This window comes from Salvelinus namaycush, chromosome 9 (genome assembly GCF_016432855.1).
Source record: "Salvelinus namaycush isolate Seneca chromosome 9, SaNama_1.0, whole genome shotgun sequence".
NCBI classification, from domain to species: Eukaryota; Metazoa; Chordata; class Actinopteri; order Salmoniformes; family Salmonidae; genus Salvelinus; species Salvelinus namaycush.
In genome coordinates, this window is record NC_052315.1 from 39,022,452 (window position 1) to 39,046,184 (window position 23,733).

The following is a 23,733-nucleotide window of genomic DNA, read 5'->3' on the forward strand; positions in this document are numbered from 1 at the left end:
ACCTGAGGGGGGCCCAAACTGTGGACAAATTTAAAAGAGATCTTAAAACACACCTTTTTAGCTTTGCTTTTCCTCAGGGTGCTTTTTAGTCATTCAGTTGTTATTCTTTAGTTTTTATCCTCTTATGTTTTTTGTGTAGTAAATATTTGTTTTTATTTTGATTGTTCATTTTTTCCTGTGAAGCACATTGTGTTGCATTCCATGTCTTGAATGTGCTGTATAAATAAAGCTTGATTTGATTTGACTGGGTAATGTCATCATTTCATCCACGCTGGTATGAGGTGAAGTCTCCCCTGTCCCCTCTCTGTCTGTCATGGCCCATTATGCTGCTACTCGCCCGTGGGCAGGGGCCCATTTCATAATGGAGGATTTGTGGGACTTTTACAGATTCTGAACTGATATTCTCATATTAATTACATGTTTCTGTTGCATATTGTATATGAATAGCTATTCTTGGAAGATGTTAAAATACTGTTACTTTGAGGATCTGACGCTGTAAAATGAATTGTCAATTTCTCTCTGAACTATGGAAGAAACATTTATCTTTTCAAATGGAAGGGTCATATTCCTGCCCTTATAGCCCAGGGTTGGATTTCTACTAAGCTAACATATTGAATTGTTTTAAGATGGTCATACCAAGGATCATTTAGACATTAGATTTAGAATTTTAAGACCCCTGTAGGTACGGTTTGTAAATGTGATATTTCAGTTTTTAATACATTTGCTAACATTTCTAAAAAGCTGTTTTTACTTTGTCATTATGGGGCATTGTGTGTCAATTAATGAGAAAAAAAACAATTTAATAAGTTTTTAAGGACAATAACCTAAAACACAAGGCCAAATATACACTGCAGTTGCTTACCAAGACTACATTGAATGTACCAGAGTGGCGTAGTTACAGTTTTGACTCAAATTGGCTGGGAAATCTATGGCAAGACTTGAAAATGGCTGTCTACCAATGATCAACAACCAACTTGACAGAGCTTGAAGAAATTTAAAAAAGAATGTGCAAATATTGTACAATCCATATGTGCAAAGCTCTTACAGACTTACTCAGAAAGACTCACAGCTGTAATCGCGGTCAGAGGTGATTAACATGTATTGACTCAGGGGTCTGAATACCTATGTAAATTAGATATTTTTGTATTTAATTTAATACATTTGCAAAAACGTTGAAAAACATGTTTTCATTTTGTCATTATTGGGTATAGTGTATAAATAGGTGAGAAAAATATTGAATCCATTTTGAATTCAGGCTGTAACACAACAAAATGTGGAATAAGTCAAGGGGTATGAATACTTTCTTCAGGCACTGTACATGGAAAAAGTGTCAGGATCATGCTGTGGGGATGTTTTTCAGCGGCAGGGACTGGGAGACTAGTCAGGATCAAGGGAAAGATGAACGCCGCAAAGTACAGAGAGATCCTTGATGAAAAGCTGCTCCAGAATGCTCAGGACCTCAGACTGGAGCGAAGGTTCAACAGGACAACGACCCTAAGCACACAGCCAAGACAACAGTAGTGGCTTCGGGACAAGACTCTGAAAGTCCTTGTGTGGCTCAGCCAGAGCCCGGACTTGAACCCGATCAAACATCTCTGGAGAGACCTGAAAATAGCTGTGCAACAACGCTCCCCATCCAACCTGACAGAGCTTGAGAGGATCTGCAGAGAAGAATGGGAGAAACTCCCCAAATACAAGTGTGCCAAGCTTGTAGCGTCGTACCCAAGAAGACTTGAGGCTGTAATCGCTGCCAAAGGTGCTTCAAAGTACTGCGCAAAGGGTCTGAATATTTATGTAAATGTGATCCGTTTAATTTTTTATAAATTATCAAATAAATTGTAAAACCTGTTTTTGCTTTGTCATTATGGGGTATTGTGTGTAGATTTGATTAAATTGTTTTTCCATCATTTTAGAATAAGGCTGTAACGTAACAAAATGTGGAAAGTCAAGGGGTCTGAATACTTTCCGAATGCACCGTACATTTCCCTTGACTGAGTGATGCTAAATGTAAAACAATGGCTCAACTTAACCCTCTCCCCTACCGTGATTAGATTTTTCAAACAATAATTTACTTCCATACTTTTTTAGCAGTACTTTACAGCATTTTTATTGTTTGAAAGTGAAAACAGCTTTCACAGAGACATTTTAAAAGTTATAACTTTTATAAGCATCCAGTTCTCTCACTTATGGTGCTTATTTTTCTTTTATTACAATATACTGTAATTGCTACCAAGATTGAAAAGACAGTATGAGGTCATTGGAATAACTTTGAGTCAAATCACAAAAACTTTTAAGGCTTACATCATTAGCCTTTTCTGTCAAAAGAAAGACAACACAGACAAATTTCCAAATATCATTCAAAACAAGTGAGCAGTGTCACAGATTGAAATCTCTCACTGGTTTAGTTGAACAAACCATTAAGTTTAGAGATAGTGTAAAAAGAGATTAATCTCGAGCCAATAAGGTGAAAACATGCTGAAAAGTCTGTTCTCCAAGTAACTTGAAAGCTCTTGATCAGTCCTTGGCTTCCAATCAGTCTATAACATCAGTCTACATCCCCATCCCACAGTGGTTGATGTGTCCAGTGTGCACCACTGTAGCGCTGTTCATCACCACTGCTGCCCTCTGGCTCTCAAAGGCCTCTCTCTCTCTCCCCAGGACCATCCTGTCCTGTTCCAACAGCATCCTCTCTCTTGCCAAGTTGGCTCTCTCGCTCTCCAGCCACTGCCGCTCTCTGTCCACTGCCGCTCTATCCCCCTCTATCGCTGCCCTCTCCCTCTCCACCATCTCCCACTCTCTCTCCAGTGTCACTCCCTTGTGAGCAGCAGTGGCACCAGCTGGCCCCCTACCCAACCTCTCCTCTCTCAGGGCCCTCTCACACTCCGCTGTGGCCCGGTGGCACTCTTCTGTGGCGGGGTCCGCATACATCTCTTGGTCGTACTCCAGTGTGGTGTCGCCCCTGTCCAGCAACGGGCGTCCTCTACTTTGAATGGGCTGCAAAGGGGAAGGCTTTGGGTCGTCGCCATCCGTTATAGGGGTCAGGACAGGTCCGCTGGCAGCGAGGCGGCCCTCCATGGCCTCGTTCATGAGGTAGAACCATGGCCAGGAAGCAGCATTGTCTGCCATGCTCTCCATGCCCACAGGAGGGTACTTCAGGTCCTGTTCAGAGAACAACAGGGGACAAACTATAGAACACAAACACAGAGCAGACTACAGTGTTTGAGCAATGCATGTGCATTAGGAAGGATTGGTCCTTCACTAAAGACATTCAGATTTGTATCCACTTACAGTTTGGTTTATTTCATGTTGCACACATTAACAGCAAACACTTGATCGTTTACCTTATATCTCCTCTTTAAGTTGTCCCACTTCTTGGCCACCTGGTAAGTTGACACCTTTCCCAGGAGACCCAACTCTTTTAAAATGGCCCTGCACACAAACATGATCAATGAGTTTTGATAATGCATATCTGACTTCATTGCTTTGTCGTTGACATTTATTTTCATACTAAATCCTACTAACTTCCATGCAGTCTTGGCAGCATTTCGCCTCCCAGTGAAGAGAACCTCATTGGCAGCCCGCAACTTGATCAGCCTCCTCGTATCCTGCTCTGTCACTGTCATCAAAACAAAAATAAAGTGGATATTTGTTTACCTCATATCTTGTCAACATTCATACATTTTTAACTCCTGAAGTTTTACATTTTAAAAGTCTATTTTATCCTCCTTAAAAAGTACATTCTGAGACATGAAGAATGAAGGAATGGTACTGACTTTTATAGGAGAATTCCAAAGGTGTGGGGCACTCCTCTCCACTGGCATCGATGAACGTAACCGTTCCATCCACATCTGTGTCCCCTGGTCCCATTGCCTCTTCCAGCTCCGAAATCCCACTACTCTCTGGCATGGGACACGGGTCTCTCTCTGTAGGCATCGGTGAGGATACAAACAAGTAGTCTTCCTCGCTCATCCATACAGGCGTTATTTTGGGGGCTCTCCCGGCCAGTCGGCCCTCGAAGGCATCGTTCATAAGTTGGAACCAAGGCCAGGAGGCAGGGCTGCTCTGGTTCTCCATGCCACGTGGCGGGTACTTCAAGTCCTAAAGGACAAAAGAAGATCTAAACTTATTGGGAGATAAAACTTAGAGACTTACCCATCCTCCGGTACTCATCCTCCGGTACCACAAATAAGCATGGATGTTTACATACATGCGAAAGTAAACACACAGGCTCTGACAAACAAGGTGAGATTGTACACTAGTTACATTACCTTGAATTTTGTCTTCAGGTTGTCCCACTTTTTAGAGACCTGATCAGCAGACAACTTGCCTGCGAGGCCCATCTCTTTTACTATTGCCCTGCAGAGAAATAAGGGATTTACAAAATAAACCGAGTACATTGACTGGAAATAGCAGATTTTTATTTAGCCAAATACTTTCTTCCAACACAAGCCAACTCACCTCCATGCAGGCTTGGCAGTATTTCTCTTTCCTGTGAAAAGAGCCTCATTAGATGCACGCAGCTCTATCAATCTCTTGGTGTCCTCCTCGGTCACTGTAATGCAAGCAAGTATAACAACTAGTGTTATTCTTCACAAATACCTGTTATCGAAGTAACTTGTTCAAATCAAAGTTAATCAGTCGCGTACACAGTTTAGCAGATGTTATAGTGGGTGCAGCGAAATGCTTATGATAATAACTCCTAACAATGTAGTAAAATGTAAATCAAGTACACAAATAATAATACATATCAAAAACAAGAACATTTCCGAATTAATCCAATTAACAACCCAAATAGCACTGTAACCCAAATGCAATCTATACGCATACACACACACACACACACACACACACACACACACACACACACACACACCGGATGAATTTACACAGTAGATATTAGTGAGCCTTGTCAAGATTCCAGTATACACATAAATACGCGGTGTTTAAACTGTAACTAAAATGCAATAGAATGAGCTTTTGAGAATACAGTATTTAAATACACAGAACAAAACCCCCATGGCAAAATGGATAATATTACAGGAAATTTGCATCAGGACCAGAGACCAGAATATACACTGAGAATACCAAATATTAGGAAAACTTTCCTAATTTTGAGTCACGCTCTGAATGGCACACACATACAATCCATGTCTCAATTGTCTCAAGGCATAAAAATCTTCCATTAACCGTCTCCTCCCTTCATCTACACTGATTGAAGTGGATTTAACAAGTGACATCAATAAGGGATCATAGCTTTCACCTGGTCAGTCTGTCATGGAAAGAGCAGGTGTGCTTAATGTTTTGTATACTCAGTGTAAATGTATAAAGTACCAGCTTTCATTTTTTTTTTTTTTTACTATTTTCTACATTGTAGAATAATAGTGAAGGCATCAAAACTATGAAATAACACATATGGAATCATGTAGTAACCAAACAAAAGTGCTATATTTGAGATTCTTCAAAGTAGCCACCCTTTCCCTTGACAGCTTTGCAGTCTTGGCATTCTCTCAACCAGCTTCACCTGGAATGCTTTTCCAACAGTCTAGAAGCAGTTCACCAATAATCTGGGCACTTGTTGCCTGCTTGTCCTTCACTCTGCGGTCCAACTCATCCCAAACCATCTCAATTGGGTTGAGGTCGGGTGATTGTGGAAGTCAGGTCAACTGATGCAGCGCTCCATCTTGGTCAAATAGCCCTTACACAGTTGGGTCATTGTCCTGTTGAAAAACAAATGATAGTCCCACTAAGTGCAAACCAAATGGGATGGCGTAATGCTGCAGAATGCTGTGGTAGCCATGCTGGTTAAGTGTGCCTTGAATTCTAAAGAAATCACTGAGTGTCACTAGCAAAGCACCCCCACACCTTCTCCTCCATGCTTAACGGTGGGAACCCCACATGCGGAGATCATCCGTTCACCTACTCTGCAAAAATCTCAAATTTGGACTCATCAGACCAAAGGACAGACTTCCACCGGTCTAATGTCCATTGCTCATGTTTCTTGGCCCAAGCAAGTCTCTTCTTATTAGTGTCCTTTTTAGTAATGGGTTCTTTGCAGCAATTTGAACATGAAGGCCTGATTCATGCAGTCTCCTCTGAACAGTTGATGTTGAGATGTGTCAGTTACTTGAACTCTGAAGCATTTATTTGGGCTGCAATTTCTGAGGCTGGTAACTCTAATGAACTCATCCTCTGCAGCAGAGGTAACTCTGGGTCTTCCTTTCCTGTGGCATTTCTCATGAGAGCCAGTTTCATCATAGCGCTTGATGGTTTTTGCGACTGCACTTGAAGCAACACTGAAAGTTCTTGACATATTCCGCATTGACTGACCTTCATGTCTTAAAGTAAAAAATATTTAACCTTTATTTAACCAGGTAGGCTAGTTGAGAACAAGTTCTCATTTACAACTGCGACCTGGCCAAAATAAAGCATAGCAATTCGACACATACAACACAGAGTTACACATGGAATAAACAAAACATACAGTCAATAATACAGTAGAAAAATAAGTCTATATACAATGTGAGCAAATGAGCTGAGATAAGGGAGGTAAAGGCAAAAAAAGGCCATGGTGGCGAGGTAAATACAATATAGCAAGTAAAACACTGGAATGGTAGATTTGCAATGGAAGAATGGGCAAAGTAGAAATAATGGGGTGCAAAGGAGCAAAATAAATAAATAAATAAATACAGTAGGGGAAGAGGTAGTTGTTTGGGCTAAACTATAGATGGGCTATGTACAGGTGCAGTAATCTGTGAGCTGATCAGACAGCTGGTGCTTCAAGCTAGTGAGGGAGATAAGTGTTTCCAGTTTCAGAGATTTTTGTAGTTCGTTCCAGTCATTGGCAGCAGAGAACTGGAATGAGAGGCAGCCAAAGGAGGAATTGGTTTTGGGGGTGACCAGAGAGATATACCTGCTGGAGCGCGTGCTAAAGGTGGGTGTTGCAATGGTGACCAGCGAGCTGAGATAAGGAGGGACTTTACCTAGCAGGGTCTTGTAGATGACCTGGAGCCAGTGGGTTTGGCGACGAATATGAAGCAAGGGCCAGCCAACGAGAGCGTACAGGTCGCAGTAGTGGGTAGTATATGGGGCTTTGGTGACAAAATGGATGGCACTGTGATAGACTGCATCCAATTTGTTGAGTAGAGTGTTGGAGGCTATTTTATAGATGACATCACCGAAGTCGAGGATCGGTAGGATGGTCAGTTTTACGAGGGTATGTTTGGCAGCATGAGTGAAGGATGCTTTGTTGCGATATAGGAAGCCGATTCTAGATTTAATTTTGGATTGGAGATGCGTAAAGTCTGGAAGGAGAAAGTTTACAGTCTAACCAGACACCTAGGTATTTGTAGTTGTCCACGTATTCTAAGTCAGAGCCGTCCAGAGTAGTGATGCTGGACGGGCGAGCAGGTGCGGGCAGTGATCGGTTGAATAGCATGCATTTAGTTTTACTTGCGTTTAAGAGCAGTTGGAGGCCACGGAAGGAGAGTTGTATGGCATTGAAGCTCGTCTGGAGGTTAGTTAACACAGTGTCCAAAGAGGGACCAGAAGTATACAGAATGGTGTCGTCTGCGTAGAGGTCTATCAGAGAATCACCAGCAGCAAGAGCAACATCATTGATGTATACAGAGAAGAGAGTCGGCCCGAGGATTGAACCCTGTGGCACCCCCATAGAGCCTGCCAGAGGTCCAGACAACAGGCCCTCTGATTTGACACACTGAACTCTATCAGAGAAGTAGTTGGTAAACCAGGCGAGGCAATCATTTGAGAAACCAAGGCTGTCGAGTCTGCCAATAAGAATGTGGTGATTGACAGAGTCAAAAGCCTTGGCCAGGTTGATGAATATGGCTGCGCAGTAATGTCTCTTATCGATGGCGGTTATGATGTCGTTTAGGACCTTGAGCGTGGCTGAGGTGCACCAATGCCAAACTCTGAAACCAGATTGCATAGCGGAGAAGGTACGGTGGGATTCGAAATGGTCTGTATTCTGTTTGTTAACTTGGCTTTCGAAGACCTTTGAAATATATAGATAAAGATAGATATAGGTCTGTAGCAGTTTGGGTCTAGAGTGTCACCCCCTTTGAAGAGGGGGATGACCGCGGCAGATTTCTAATCTTTGGGAATCTCAGACGATAAGAAAGAGAGGTTGAACAGGCTAGTAATAGGGGTTGCAACAATATCGGGCAGATAATTTTAGAAAGAGAGGGTCCAGATTGTCTAGCCTGGCTGATTTGTAGGGGGTCGAGATTTTGCAGCTCTTTCAGAACATCAGCTATCTGGATTTGGGTGAAGGAGAAATGGTGGGGGCTTTGGCGGGTTGCTGTGGAGGGTGCCGGGCAGTTGACCGGGGTAGGGGTAGCCAGGTGGAAAGCATGGCCAGCCGTAGAGAAATGCTTATTGAAATACTCAATTATAGTGGATTTACCGGTGGTGACAGTGTTTCCTAGCCTCAGAGCAGTGGGCAGCTGGGAGGAGGTGCTCTTATTCTCCATGGACTTTACAGTGTCCCAGAATTTTTTTGAGTTAGTACTGCAGGATGCAGATTTCTGTTTGAAAAAGCTAGCCTTAGCTTTCCTAACTGCCTGTGTATATTGGTTCCTAACTTCCCTGAAAAGTTGCATATCACGGGGGCTATTCAATGCTAATGCAGAACGCCACAGGATGTTTTTGTGCTGGTCAAGGGCAGACAGGTCTGGAGTGAACCAAGGACTATATCTATTCCTAGTTTAAAAAAAAATTGAATGGGGCATGCTTATTTAAGATGGTGAGGAAGGCACTTTTAAAGAATAACCAGGCATCCTCTACTGACGGGATGAGGTCAATGTCATTCCAGGATACCCCGGCCAGGTCGATTAGAAAGGCCTGCTCGCAGAAGTGTTTTAGGGAGCGTTTGACAGTGATGAGGGGTGGTCGTTTGGTCGCAGACCCATTATGGATGCAGGCAATGAGGCAGTGATCGCTGAGATCTTGATTGAAAACAGCAGAGGTGTATTTGGAGGGCGAGTTAGTTAGGATGACATCTATGAGGGTGCCCGTGTTTACGGATTTGAAGTTGTACCTGGTAGGTTCATTGATAATGTGTGTGAGATTGAGGGCATCAAGCTTAGATTGTAGGATGGCCGGGGTGTTAAGCATGTCCCAGTTTAGGTCACCTAGTAGCACGAGCTCAGAAGATAGATGGGGGGCAATCAATTCACATATGGTATCGAGGGCACAGCTGGGGGCAGAGGGAGGTCTATAGCAAGCGGCAACAGTGAGAGACTTGTTTCTGGAAAGGTGAATTTTTAGAAGTAGAAGCTCGAATTGTTTGGGTACAGACTTGGATAGTAATACAGAACTCTGCAGGCTATCTTTGCAGTAGATTGCAACACCGCCCCCTTTGGCAGTTCTATCTTGGCGGAAAATGTTATAGTTAGCGATGGAGATTGCAGTGTTTTTCCTAAGCCAGGATTCAGACACGGCTAAGACATCCGGGTTGGCAGAGTGTGCTAAAGCAGTGAGTAAAACAAACTTAGGGAGTAGGCTTCTAATGTTAACATGCATGAAACCAAGGCTTTTACGGTTACAGAAGTCAACAAATGAGAGCACCTGGGGAGTGGGAGTGGGTCTAGGCACTGCAGGACCTGGATTAACTTCTACATCACTAGAGGAACAGAGGAGAAGTAGGATAAGGGTACGGCTAAATGCTATACGAACTGGCCGTCTAGCACGTTCGGAACAGAGAGCAAAAGGAGCAGGTTTCTGGGCTCGATAGCATAGATTCAAGGCATAGTGTACAGACAAAGGTAAGGTAGGATGTGAGTACATTGGAGGTAAACTTAGGCATTGAGTAATGATGAGAGATATAGTCTCTAGAGACGTTTAAACCAGGTGATGTCATTGCATATGTAGGAGGTGGAACAACATGGTTGGTTAAGGCATATTGAGCAGGGCTAGAGGCGCTACAGTGAAATAAGACAGTAATCACTAACCAGGACAGTAATGGACGAGGCATATTGATATTAGAGAGAGGCATGCGTAGCCAAGTGAACATATGGGTCCAGTGAGTGGTTGGGCTGACTGGGGACACGGCGATTCAGACAGTTAGCAGGTCAATGCTAACAAGCTAACAGTTAGTAGGCCGGGGCTAAACAAGCTAACAGCAGACCGGGGCTGGCAAGCTAGCAGTTAGCAGACCGGGTTAGCAAGCAAGCAGTTAGCAGACCGGGGCAGGCAAGCTAGCAGTTAGCAAACCAGGGCAGGCAAGCTAGCAGTTAGCAGACCGGGGCTAGCAAGTTAGCCTTTGGGGGACGTCGCGATGGGGGTAAGTCTGTTTTTGCCTCTTCGTGCGGTGACATCGATAGACCAGTCGTGGAATTAGTAGGGTTCCAGGTAGCGCCAGGTAGCTAGCAGGCCTAGCAGGTTAGAATGGGCCTTCAGCGGGCGTCGCGCCTGAGGGGCCTGTTGGAGTCCTCGGGCAGATTATGTCGGTATTCCAGTCGTAGAGGATCGGCGGGGTTCTGTGCCCCGTACCGGAAGTAGACGGGGTCCGGATATTGTAGCCCAGGAGTGGGCTTCGGTGGTAGCACAGGAGCCCTGGCCAGGCTAGCTTCAGGCTAATTGGTGCTTGCTCCGGGATGGAAACGCTAGCCAGGAGTGATCACCCGGGATTGCGTTTAGCTAGTTGCAAAGATCCAGATGAAAATGTTCAGAGTTTGCGGTAGTAAACTAACGGACTGTCGTTAGTTTATATAAACATTGAGTTGTTATTTTACCTGAAATGCACAAGGTCCTCTACTCCGACAATTAATCCACACATAAAACGGCCAACCGAATCGTTTCTAGTCATCTCTGCTCCTTCCAGGCTTTTTCATCTTTGAACTTATATGGTGATCGGCATCTAAACTTTCATAGTATTACCACGACAACCGGCAAAACAGTTCGTCTTTCAATCACCCACGGGGGTATAACCAATGAGGAGATGGCACGTGGGTACCTGCTGTGTGGATTAATTGTCAGAGTAGATGACCTTGTGCATTTCAGGTAAAATAACAACTCAATGTTTATGTCCCAGGACAAATTAGCTAGCAACAGCAATCTAGCTAAATAGGACAAATTAGCTAGCAAGTGCAAGCTAACTAGCTAAATTGCCATACATGTTTAATGCTTTTCGACCTATCCTCAAATTAATGTCATTGGTTCAGAGTTTGTTTTGATATTTTAACCTGCGTGTCGTGATCGCGTTTGGTGTAGGGGGACAAAATAAATTTATGCACGATGGCGCACACGCTTGGGTTCCGTGTTAGGGTCACAAGATGGTGAACGTAACTAAATAACTCAAACATGCACTTTAAAAACTGTCTGGGTCAACCAATACCAGCCTAAGTGGGAAATCATATTGATTTTGTACAGTCATATTGTATTTTGAGCAAATCATCCCTTTAAAAAAGGCAAAACATCACTTACGCTTATATGAGAATTCCGTGGTCCTGTGATACTCCCCTATGGCGGCCCCTGGGAACATGGCTGCACCGTTCCTATCCTCCGTTTCTACAAGCTCATCCATTTCTGACTCTGTCAAGAACTCCGACATCCCCCCCCTCCCTGGTGTGCGACGAGCCCTCTTCCTTGGTGGTGGAGAGGGCTCAAACTCCTCATCACCCTCCTCTACTACTGGCGTCAGGATGGGGGCGCAGCCGGCGAAACGCCCCTCGACAGCATCATTCATGCGGTAGAACCAGGGCCAGGAATTTGGGTTGCTCTCCATGCCGCGGGCTGGACATTTCAACTCCTGCGCCAAAAGAGGAACAACACAGTGGACAGAGCAGTGTGGAGTGGAATTTGCGAGGAGATTTGTGCAGGACGTGATGCGAGATACATTGTGAATCAATAATAACTTCAAGAGATTAGGAGAAAGTTCACTAATACAAGTTACATACACAAATGCACTAGTTGAGTACTGCCATCACTCTCTCACACTACCTTATATCGCCTCTTGAGATTATCCCACTTTTTGGCTAGCTGGTCAGTAGTCACCTTTCCCTGAAGACCCAACACATTCAAAATAGCTCTGCAGGAAAACATGGAGACAAACAACAATGGTTAACTTGAGACAATAATTTGCAAAACAATTCTCAGTTAAGACACTAAACGAAATCTGAAATTATCAAATAGGTGTAAGCAATAGGGTAATAGCTCCATTTTGCCTTCTGATAGGTAAAAATGTCTTCCTAGCTAGCCTGTCCAGTCCCTTTAGACATATGTAAGTGTGAAAGAGCTAGGGGTGGATTAGGGACAGACAATAACAGAATTTGCTGGGCAATAATATGGTCTGCATCTGTCCATCCCAGACATATTCACCTCCAGGCTGGCTTCGCAGTATGTTTTCTGCCTGTGAAGAGGGCCTCATTCACAGCACGCAGCTTTATCATTCTCTCCGTCTCCTGCTCTGTCACTGTTGAGCAAAAAACTATGTCAGTAATATGAATGATTACTTTGTATCAAGTAACACTATTTTTGCAGCAAGCTTGCTAACAATCAATAACTACAATTACTAAAGACCTAGACTCTAGACAGACCTCCTGGACAAATAAAGGTTGAATAAATCATTAACTGTCAACCTATCAACACAATCACAGAGTATGCTCAGCTCACTTACTTTTATATGAGCATTCTGACATTCTTCGCCAGCCCATAGTAGTAGGGGCCCCAGTCTGAGTTGCATCAGTGTTAACTGTTGCATTGTTTTCCAAATTCCCTGTCCCTGCACTGTCCTCCATCTCCGTTTTGATCAAGAACTCCAAAATGTCAGCACCCTCGGTCCCCTGTTCTCTCTCGTTGGTTAATGGCGAGGGAGCACCTGGATCCTCACCACACAAAGATTCCACCGCCAAAACGTGGGCGCTGTTGAAGAGGCGTCCTTCCATGGCCTCATCCATAAGTTGGAACCATGGCCAGGAGGCTATGCTAGTAGAAACAGTGTCCTTGCCAAGAAAAGGGTATTTTAAATCCTAAAGGAAAAAGACAAATACAGAAGTGGGACTATGACTGGGATGCAGAGGAGGCTGGTAGGAGGAGCTATAAGAGGACAGGATCATTGTAATTGGCTGGAATGGAATTCATGGAACGGTATCAAACATATGGAAACCACACATTTGACTCTGTTCCATTAATTCCATTCCAGCCATTACAATCAGCATGTCCTCCTATAGCTCTTCCCACCAGCCTCCTCTGCTGGGATGAAGCTTTTTTGTTTTGACGACATGATCAGTAAATATTTACAATATCAGTAAACACCCAACTTCATTATTCCAAGTGCACACACACTTTACCTTGTATCTAGTCTTCAGATTTTCCCACTTTTTGGCAATCTGGTCAGCTGTCAGCTTTCCCTCAAGACCTAATCCCTTTAGAATTGCACTGCACAGTTAAAGATAGAAAACAGTTACAACCCTGATTGTGGTATACTGGTGTATACAATTTCATACATATGACAACCCTCACATACTTCCAGGCAACCTTGGCAGCATTTCTTTTTCCTGTGAAAAGAGCCTCATTGGAGGAACGCAGTTCTATTAACCTCTTGACGTCCTCTTCAGTCACTGTAAACAAAACACATTGGATTGTAATCACCTAATAGTCCATAGCTTGCTGCAACTAGATACACTACATGGCAAAAAGTAAGTGGACACCTGAAAGTCAAACATCTCATTCCAAAATCATGGGCATTAATATGGAGCTGGTCCCCCTTTGCTGCTATAACAGCCTCCACTCTTCTGGGAAGGCGTTCCATTAGATGTTGTTACATTGCTACGGGGACTTGCTTCCATTCAGCCACAAGAGCATTAGTAAAGTTGGGCACCGATGTTGGGCGATTAGGCCTGGCTCACAGTCGGCGTTCCAATTCATCCCAAGGGTGTTCGATGGGGTTGAGGTCAGGACTCTTTGCAGACCAGTCAAGTTCTTCCACACCGATTTTGACAAAGCATTTCTGTATGGACCTTGCTTGTGCACGGGGGCATTGTCATGCTGAAACAGGAAAGGACCTTCCCCAAACTGTTGCCACAAATTTCAAAGCACAAAATCGTCAAGAATGTAATTTATGCTGTAGCGTTAAGATTTCCCTTCACCGGAACTATGGGGCCTAGCCGGAACCATAAAAAAAACAGCCCCAGACCATTATTCCTCCTCCCCCAAACTTTACAGTTGGCACTATGCATTTGGGCAGGTAGGTTCTATTGGCATCTGCAAACCCAGCTTCGTCCGTTGGTCTGCCTGATGGTGAAGCGTGATTCATCAATCCAGAGAACGCATTTCCACTACTCCAAGCTAATGGCGGAAAGCTTTACACCACTCCAGCCGATGCTTGGCATTGCATATGGTGATCTTAGGCTTGTGTGTGTGGCTGCTTGGCCATGGAAACCCATTTCATGAAGCTCCCAATGAACAGCTCTAGTTCTTGTGCAAACGTTGCTTCAAGAGGCAGTTTGGAAATCGGTAGTGAGTGTTGCAATAGAGGGCAAACGATTTTTACGCACTACAGCACTCGGCGGCCCCGTTGTGTGACCTACCACTTTGCGGCTGAGCCACTTCACAATAACAGCACTTACAGTTGACTGGGGCAGAAATTTGACAAAATGACTTGTTGGAGAGGTGGTATCCTATGACGGTGCCACGTTGAAAGTCATTCTACTGCCAATGTTTGTCTATGGAGATTGTATGGCTGTGTGCTCGATTTTAAACACCTGTCAGCAACGGGTGTGGATGAAATAGCCAAATCCACTAATTTGAAGGGGTGTCCACGTACTTTTGGCCATGTTGTGTATCGCTACAACGGAAGCAGAGGGGATAAAAACAACCCATTCAATAAATGACTTCACTAGCACAACAGCCTGCAGTTGCATGCGACAATTTACCTTATGGTAGGTAACTAAATGAGACGAAAGAAATTAGCTAATAACATTTACTACTTACTTTTATACAAGTTATCTGTGACATTAGGCGTTGGGTCCATCGTTGACTCCATTTGCACCAGCTAGAGAATAGAACGTACAGGAAGGAAGCGTGCTCATGCACACAAGCTTTCCATCCAGGAGGATAAAAATAGCTTAGTAGGCAGTGGTAGTTAGTTATCCAGCATCCACCAGCTCCTTAAGTTTGATAGTTGGTATTTTTCCTCTTCAGGAAATGGTTATTTCTCAAATGTATGGGGCAATTTGCCAAAAAAGAATGTAGGATTTGCCAGCCCTTGATTAGTTGTTTAGCTAGCTAGCAGCTAACGTTTGGTATCAAGTAGCTAGTTACGACAACCCAACCACCTAGGAGGATAAGTCAAAACAAATTTCCTATTTTCAACACCCAGTAAATTCGTCTGTTTTAAATATTTCGAGTTGGTACCAAAGTGAAAGGGTTACTCAGAAAACACTCAAATTTATCAAAAGTTGTTGTGCAGTTTTTCTTCTGTATTCCTATCTGGTTAGGGTTGTGCACGATCCAAGAAGGGTGCACCCTATTACGATCCGGGGGAGGAGTGTCATGTATTTCAACGAATATGATTGGTTTTTTCCTGTGGCGTAACCCTGTAGCATGGGGTACAACAACGGCATCAGGAACCAAACGTTTGTTCCCACTTCCACAACCGTGAGGTCGACACATCGCTTCATCGTTGTTTGAGAACAAGCTAGCTTTTTCAACAACAACAAATCTAGCATATTCCGAGGATAAGAAAATCTTTTCAGTTTGTGTTAACGGAAACATTTTCTGTACTAATTGTCAATGCGGTTTACAATACTTCTTTCAACTCAATCTTAAAATATAGCTAACGACTAACAGTAGCTAGCCACCTGAAAGACGTTAAGGACCACGCTAGTAGACAATGGACCTGATGAGACAGCTCAGAGCTTCTGCTCTTTTCTGTCCATAAGAAACAATTGGATTGGTGGAAGAGGCAGGGCAGGCCAGGAGCAAGGAAGGAGGGTGTGGTCAAGCAAGGCATCCCCCGAGGCTAGATGCCCTAAGGTTTTAATCAGAACGGGCGTAGATTAGTTTCGCCCATTTCTTTCCCCGGCATGAAAAAATGGAGAGTAAAAATAAAAAAGATAAAAACTTCATTAAAAGTATAGCTCACAACTGTGCAGGGGGAGAGGGGTGGGGGCGCTAAGGAGTGCATTCACATATCTACACATTTTCATACACACACGATTGATTGTATTTTTGTATTTTTATTTTATTTTTTGTATTTTTTCTCTTCTAGGTCAGTTTCAGCATTATGGACATGGGTGTATCTGTGGTCCATTTGGCCTGTCCCACGGCTTCCTTCAATGATGGGTTGTGAGTGGATCTGTTGATGAACTTCTGACCAATGATTGACTGTCTGTTGTTGATTGATGTCAGTCCAGATATGCTGTTAGCGTAGTGATTGCTGATGTATCTTGGTAGTCTGTAAGCCATTTTTATTGCCATGTTTTGGACTATTTGTAGCCGATTCATCTGCTGCGGTGAAGCTGTTATCCAGGCTGGTAGGGCGTATTCAAAGAGGGATCGGATGTAGCTGATGTAGACTTTCAGCACTGTCTGGGGTGAGGCTCCATATTTTCTTCCGCACAGCGTTTTTAGGTGGTTTAGTCTTTTTCGCCCCTCTCTCTCTATGTTCGCTATATGGATTGTCCAGTGCATGTTCTTCTGGAAGGTGACTCCAAGGAATTTTGCTTCTTTTTCTACTTTTATTGTTTCACCGTAGAGTTTGAGATCTATGGGTTTCCTGGTCTTTTTGCTGGTGCTTCTTGTGAAGAGGACACATTGGGTCTTTTGTGGGTTCAATTTTATTCGCCACATGTTAGACCACGTCTCGATCATTTCAATAGACTTCTGGAGTTTTTTTGCAGCGAGTTGAGGACATTTGGAGCTGGACCAGTAGCAGAGGTCATCGGCAAACTGTGAGACTTGACCTATGGTGGGTGGAGGGTAGTAAATATCTGATATGTAGAGTAGAAAAAGTAGCGGGCTTAGAACTGCCCCCTGTGGGACACCTGCTTCAGGGGTGAATGGTGAGGATATTGCTGTGGAGACCTTCACTTTAATTGTACGGTTGTGGAGAAAGCTAGTGATGATGTTTCTGATGGAGAGCGGTAGTTTGAGATTGGAGTCTGCAAGCCAGTAACATAGTCCATTGTGCCACATCTTGTCAAATGCTTTCTCTATATCAAAGAAAACCGCCAGGGTAAGTTCTTTTTTTCTTGAAGTTCCCGAAGGATGTCCTCTGACAGTCTTAGAATGTTATCGGTGGTTGATCTTGTTTTCCTGAAGCCAGCTTGGTGGATTCCAAGGAGGCCCATTTCCTTAGTGTGGCTGCTTAGTCTTTGGGTGAGTACTCTCTCAAACAGCTTCCCGACATGACTGAGGAGGCTGATTGGTCTATAACTTGTGACGTTGTATGGGTCTTTGCCAGGTTTGTGGATCATTGTGACAACTGCAGATTTCCAAGGTAGGGGAAAGTAGCCTTCCATGAGACATGCTGTGAAGAGGTTAGAAAGGAGGTGCAGGTATTCATCAGGTGCTTGTTTGATGAGTGTGCTGTCAATGTTGTCTTCCCCTGGTGCTTTGTTTTTTGTTTTTCAGGTGAGTCTTGATTTCTTCAATGCTAACAGAGCGGGTGAGGGGATGGTCTACTGGTGTCGGATTTGGAGTGTACACTGTTTTCTGTATTTCTCTGTCGACGATGGTTTTCCAGTCTTTGTCAAAGAGAGGATCGTCGGGACAAGAATGAACATTTTGTAGGTGGTTTCGTTAGACGGTCCGTCCTACGCCCCCTGTTAATATAGGGACACGAAACATTTAGCCCTTGCTATCGGATGTCGGTGAAAAAACAATATGTAGTCTAGGCAGCCGGTCAGGAGTATCAGTATCGTCTGAACTTGGTGTGCATTCGAGGTAATCCACTTGTGGACCGGCTCGTACATAAAGTACCCTCCATCCAGGCTGCAAAAACCCAATTTGCCTCCTTAACTAGCTTTATGGCGAGTAAACGGGAAAAATATATACAGTTTAAAAAATAAATGATTTCTTACAGTTTAAGATGTATCACCGCGTTCGGCCAAGGGTGTGTAACTAACTACATCCCAGGGCTGATGGCTTTGAGTGAGATTTCCTGCTCGGGGGAAGATGATAACATGTGAATTTCAAACCATTCAAATGTACTCTGTTGGGTATTTCAACAACTATGAAAATATAGGTGGTTTTGGCTAAAGTGTTTACCTGTCAGGTAACCTTTCCTTTAACTTCCACGACTAGGTCCTCAACATCAAATTTGGACACCTGCAAAAGAACTTGTAGTCAAACAATTTTCACTCAATCATTCCATGATAAATGTTCTTGCTTGGAATTAGACTGAATTTAAGTAATTCAAAGCATACATAAATTTACTCTACTTAGTACACTACACACCTCAGGAAAAACCCTGTCCATACTTTTTGGCAGTGTTGTGGATGATGTGACGGCCATGCATGGACATAGATGTTTGTATTTTCCTTTAACCTTCTTGAGTGATGGAATTCAAAACACCTTTTAACAGGTGCATTATCAATGCTCACACCATTGTCCTGTGGTATGTTGTTCTCCTTCAAGCCCCATCTATCTTTGGTAGATAATTTCAGCTGTGCTGCACTTTGGCCCTCTGGTGGTAGTGCACATATCAAGGAACCTGTGCACTCTCTGTTAGTGTCATAAATCATATGCACTGTGATTGGGTTAATCTTTTCTCTTCCTGCAATGACAACATATAGGCTTATCAGTTTGAAGACTCACTTCTTTTGAGTGCATGGCTACTATATAAAACAAGGGAAAATAAACTAAATGCCAAGATACCAAACTTTGGAAACAATCTCTATATACATTACCGTTCAAACGTTTGGGGTCACTTAGAAATGTCCTTGTTTTATAAAGAAAAGCGGAAAAAAAGTGTCCATTTAAAATAACATCAAATTGATCAGAAATACAGTGCAGACATTGTTAATGTTGTAAATGACTATTGTAGCTGGAAACGGCTGATTTTTAATGGAATATCTACATAGACTACAGAGGCCCATTATCAGCAACCATCACACGTGTATGAGCTAATCCAAGTTTATAATTTTTAAAGGCTAATTGATCATTATGTCGTATCCCAGGAGGTCTACCCCGGGGGATGATAATAGAGGGGAGGTATGTGAGGCGACGTTGGCTGGGAATACGGAGCTGGGCACCCCGACACGGACAGCTCCAAGTGGAGGTAATTAGGGGGAAGTGCCAACCAGCGGTGGAGGCCAAATAAAAGGAGCACTGTGGCGCATCGCGAAAATGAACGGGGAGAGACCGACACCGAGCAAAAGTAGAGAAGGACCGAGCCAAACTTAAGTGATTTTCTTTGTTATGTTTATTTTCATTAAGTTCATTATGTTTATTTTCATTTCATTTATTAAGTTGTTTTTGCGGACTAAAACCTCCCTATTTCTGTGTCAATCTCTGCACACTAAGAAATTATAACTAGATAAATGATTTACTGCAGAACCGAGGTAAAGACAGTTTCAAGTTCGATATTCGACGGATATTCGCGCTTTCAAACCACTTGAGCCACAGACTCCAAATAAGTGTCATGGTGTTGGAAAAATTGCGCGCAACATTGCACAGGTCTTATTTTACTGATTTAGTCATTCATTTGCTTTCCAACGCTAATAAACATGTGGAAATGTGAGCAGCGTCTTGTATGCCTAGTTGAATTAGTTACGGAGCGTGAACAAAGTACAAACTTTTTTTACATTCAAATTTCAATAGCTCCTTGGTCATGTGACATACTTACTTCAAATAAGGTTCAGAATGTCCACTGACTACTCTTCTATATTGCACACCCTTTCGTTTGTCAATTTTCAACTCACAAGATTTTACATGAATTTTTCCAAATGTAAAGTTTCAATAGCTCCTAGGTCGTGTGACCTAGTGACTTCAAACAAGGTTCAGAATGTCCACTCAGTGGGCCTACACATTGCACACCCTTTAGTTTGTCCATTTTCATCTCACGTTTTTGCATGAATTTTACCAAATGTAAAATTTCAATAGCTCCTTGGTCATGTGACCTAATTACTTAAAACAAGGTTCAGTATGTCCACTGACTAGCCTTCTATATTGCACACCCTTTAGTTTGTCTACTTTTATCTCACATGAATTTATCCAAATTTAGAATTTCAATAGCTCCTAGGTCGTGTGACCAAGTGACTTCAAACAAGGTTCAGAATGTCCACTCAGTGGGCCTACACATTGCACGCCCTTTAGTTTGTCCATGTTCATCTCACATGGTTTTCCATTAATTTTTCAAAATGTTGAATTTCAATAGCTCCTTGGTCATGTAACCTAGTGACTTCAAACAAGGTTCAGAATGTCCACTGACTATACTTTCATATTGCTCACTGATGTTTGTCTACTTTCATCTCATGCTATTAGACTGAAATATGTAAGCTTTGCAGGCCTTCATTTTACATGGGTGTTTAAAAAAAACTTTTAAGTCAACAAATGTTCCATCCTTGCAATAACTATCTTTCACATGGACACTGAAAAGATACGCAAATGGCTGTGGAATGAATCAAGGACAGGAGAGGTGTTCAGAGGTGCTTAAAGGAAGGCGCACAGGTAGGCCTCATGAAAAACACGGTTTCATATGCTCTTTTTAATCACAGTAATAGGCAGTGATTTGTCAGTCACAGTGAGCTTGAACGTGAAATAATCATTTTTTATCATCACTTTCATATACTGTACATTAAGACAAATTCTTCTACGTTGAGAATTAGAACGCAGTTTACATAACCTGATAATGACTTGATATTTGAGTGCATTCACAACAAGCCACCTGCAGACAGTTTACAAAATGCAATAGTGCATTTGAGGGTTTGTTTTTCTGATGAAAATAGTTATTTGATGCATGGCCTACTATTTCTAACTGGGGAAATAAATTCCTATGTCTTTTGTGAGTAAAATCCTTTTTCCAAAATTGATTTAGGTACATTTTTGTGAAGAGGTATGAGGGTTGTGATATGGGTCATTTAATAGGAAAATCATTTAAGGGATCAATACATTTCTATATTGCTTCCCCAGTATCTGCATGAACCATCAGGCCAAGTGTTTTTGGTTGACCCTGCTGGACAGAAAGGAGGAGGAATCGGAACACGCTGCATTCAAATTCAGGTCTTAGTTATTCCATTGTACTGGATCTAATACATATTAGCATTTTACATACATTCATAAGTGTAATACTGTTTTATGACATACTGTGAAATACTCTCTTGGCTGCTGGCTCTGTCACTTTCAGACATGTGCAGAGCAGACTTGAACCACAGGGGTTCTCTGTAAAGAGAGTAATCCAAAAGGCACAGACACACCCCTTGACTTTCAATTGGCACCGTTGACCTGTATGTACTCTCTCCTGATTGGCTCTGTGGTGCACAGTCTGGCAGTCTGACTAAAGTGCCAGAGGTATGAGGAGAGACATCCTCCTTTGTATTTATGGGAACAAATATTTCCTAACACTTTGGATCCTATTCGTGGACAGTTAGAAGACACAATGCATCAATGCAAAAACAATGTATTACTAATTGCTGTCCATGAATAACCTCAACCTTGTGGGTCTATGGGTGTTTGGGCCAATAAAGTGCCAACTCAATTCTACCACTGACTAGTCTCTCATGCCCCTATGAACGGGGACACAGGGCAATAGTTTTTAATCTAAACCAGCCCTTTTTTACTAGAGTACACTAACGCCTAATTGGGGCTCTTTTCTTGACACATAGTAGCACTTTACCAGATAACAAGTCAAGAAGAACAAAAAGTAGATTGTTGTAAGGGTGTATTACATCCTGTGCTGGCCCCATTGTCATATCCATTCTGAGTGTTAAAATCATAGCTGGAAAATGCCTTTATGTACGTGTACGTGTTTTCCGCCAAGACAGAACTGCCAAAGGGGGTGGAGTTGCAATCTACTGCAGAGACAGCCTGCAGATTTCTGTCAAAGTCCCTCTTTGCCATGCAAATGAACTGAATCCCCAAAAAACATTTCCACTGCATTTCAGCCATGCCACAAAAGGACCAGCTGACATCATGTCAGTGATTCTCTCGTTAACACAGGCGTGAGTGTTGACGAGGACAAGGCTGGAGATCACTCTGTCATGCTGATTGAGTTCGAATAACAGACTGGAAGCTTCAAAAGGAGGGTGGTGCTTGGAATCATTGTTCTTCCTCTGTCATCCATTGGTTACCTGCAAGGAAACACGTGCCGTCATAATTGCTTTGCACAAAAAGGGCTTCATAGGCAAGGATATTGCTGCCAGTAAGATTGCACCTAAATCAACCATTTATCGGATCATCAAGAACTTCAAGGAGAGCGGTTCAATTGTTGTGAAGAAGGCTTCAGGGCGCCCAAGAAAGTCCAGCAAGCGCCAGGACCGTCTCCTAAAGTTGATTCAGCTGCGGGATCGGGGCACCACCAGTACAGAGCTTGCTCTGGAATGGCAACAGGCAGGTATGAGTGCATCTGCACGCACAGTGAGGCAAAGACTTTTGGAGGATGGCCTGGTGTCAAGAAGGGCAGCAAAGAAGCCACTTCTCTCCAGGAAAAACATTAGGGACAGACTGATATTCTGCAAAAGGTACAGGGATTGGACTGCTGAGGACCGGGGTACTGTCATTTTCTCTGATGAATCCCCTTTCCGATTGTTTGGGGCATCTGGAAAAAAGCTTGTCTGGAGAAGACAAGGTGAGTGCTACCATCAGTCCTGTGTCATGCCAACAGTAAAGCATCCTGAGACCATTCATGTGTGGGGTTGCTTCTCAGCCAAGGGAGTGGGCTCACTCACAATTTTGCCTAAGAACACAGCCATGAATAAAGAATGGTACCAACACATCCTCCGAGAGCAACTACTCCCAACCATCCAGGAACAGTTTGGTGACGAACAATGCCTTTTCCAGCATGATGGAGCACCTTGCCATAAGGCAAAAGTGATAACTAAGTGGCTCGGGGAACAAAACAAACTAAAGGGTGTGCAATGTAGAAGGGTAGTCAGTGGACATTCTGAACCTTATTTGAAGTAACATGACCAAGGAGCTATTGAAATTCTACATTTTGAAAAATTATTTTAAAAACTTGTGAGATGAAAATGGACAAACTAAAGGGTGTGCAATGTGTAGGGCCACTGAGTGGACATTCTGAACCTTGTTTGAAGTTGCTAGGTCACATGACCAAGGAGCTATTGAAATTCTACATTTTGAAAAATGTGTGTAAAACCATGTGAGATAAAAATGGACAAACTAAGGGATGTGCAATGTGTAGGCCTACTGAGTGGACATACTGAACCTTGTTTGAAGTCACCAGATCACATGACCAAGGAGCTATTGAAATTCTACATTTGGAAAGATTAGTGTAAAACCATGTGAGATAAAAAGGGACAAACTAAAGGGTGTGCAATGTGTGTCTATGCCATCGGGTTAGCTACAACCAGTTTTGAAAGTGTTTGGAGTAATGGCTAAAGAGCTATTGAAATTTGAAAAATGTGATTTGTCACTATGTTGACGGTCCCTAACGGCTGTTGGTGGACGTAAGGAAAACTACAGGCGAATATCCGTCGAATATCCAACCTGAAACTGTTTTTACCTCGGTTACTGCAGAGTAGGGCTAGCCATGATCTAACTAGTAACTTAGGTTGGTAGTTGATTTTAAGGTACAGTTATGATAATGGGGATTTG

At 43.1% G+C, this 23,733-nt stretch overlaps 1 protein-coding gene across 2 annotated transcripts; it reads right to left on the reverse strand.

Moving 5' to 3' along the window:
- Positions 1 to 2,064: 2,064 nt before the first annotated feature.
- LOC120054045 lies at positions 2,065 to 15,474 on the reverse strand. 2 transcript variants are annotated; one of them, XM_039001411.1, is made up of 13 exons: positions 14,950 to 15,474; positions 13,484 to 13,577; positions 13,308 to 13,395; positions 12,635 to 12,986; positions 12,337 to 12,430; positions 11,959 to 12,046; positions 11,443 to 11,767; positions 4,459 to 4,552; positions 4,269 to 4,356; positions 3,774 to 4,098; positions 3,523 to 3,616; positions 3,342 to 3,429; positions 2,065 to 3,159 (listed from the first exon to the last, which is right to left on the reverse strand). In XM_039001411.1, exons 1-13 carry the CDS (start codon positions 14,999 to 15,001, stop codon positions 2,551 to 2,553), a joined length of 2,391 nt encoding a protein of 796 aa, XP_038857339.1. In that variant the 5' UTR covers positions 15,002 to 15,474; the 3' UTR covers positions 2,065 to 2,550. The 2 variants fall into 2 exon arrangements, with proteins under 2 accessions (XP_038857339.1, XP_038857340.1); XM_039001412.1 differs by lacking the exon at positions 13,484 to 13,577 and having other exon boundaries at positions 2,066 to 3,159.
- Between the last annotated feature and the right edge of the window lie 8,259 nt (positions 15,475 to 23,733).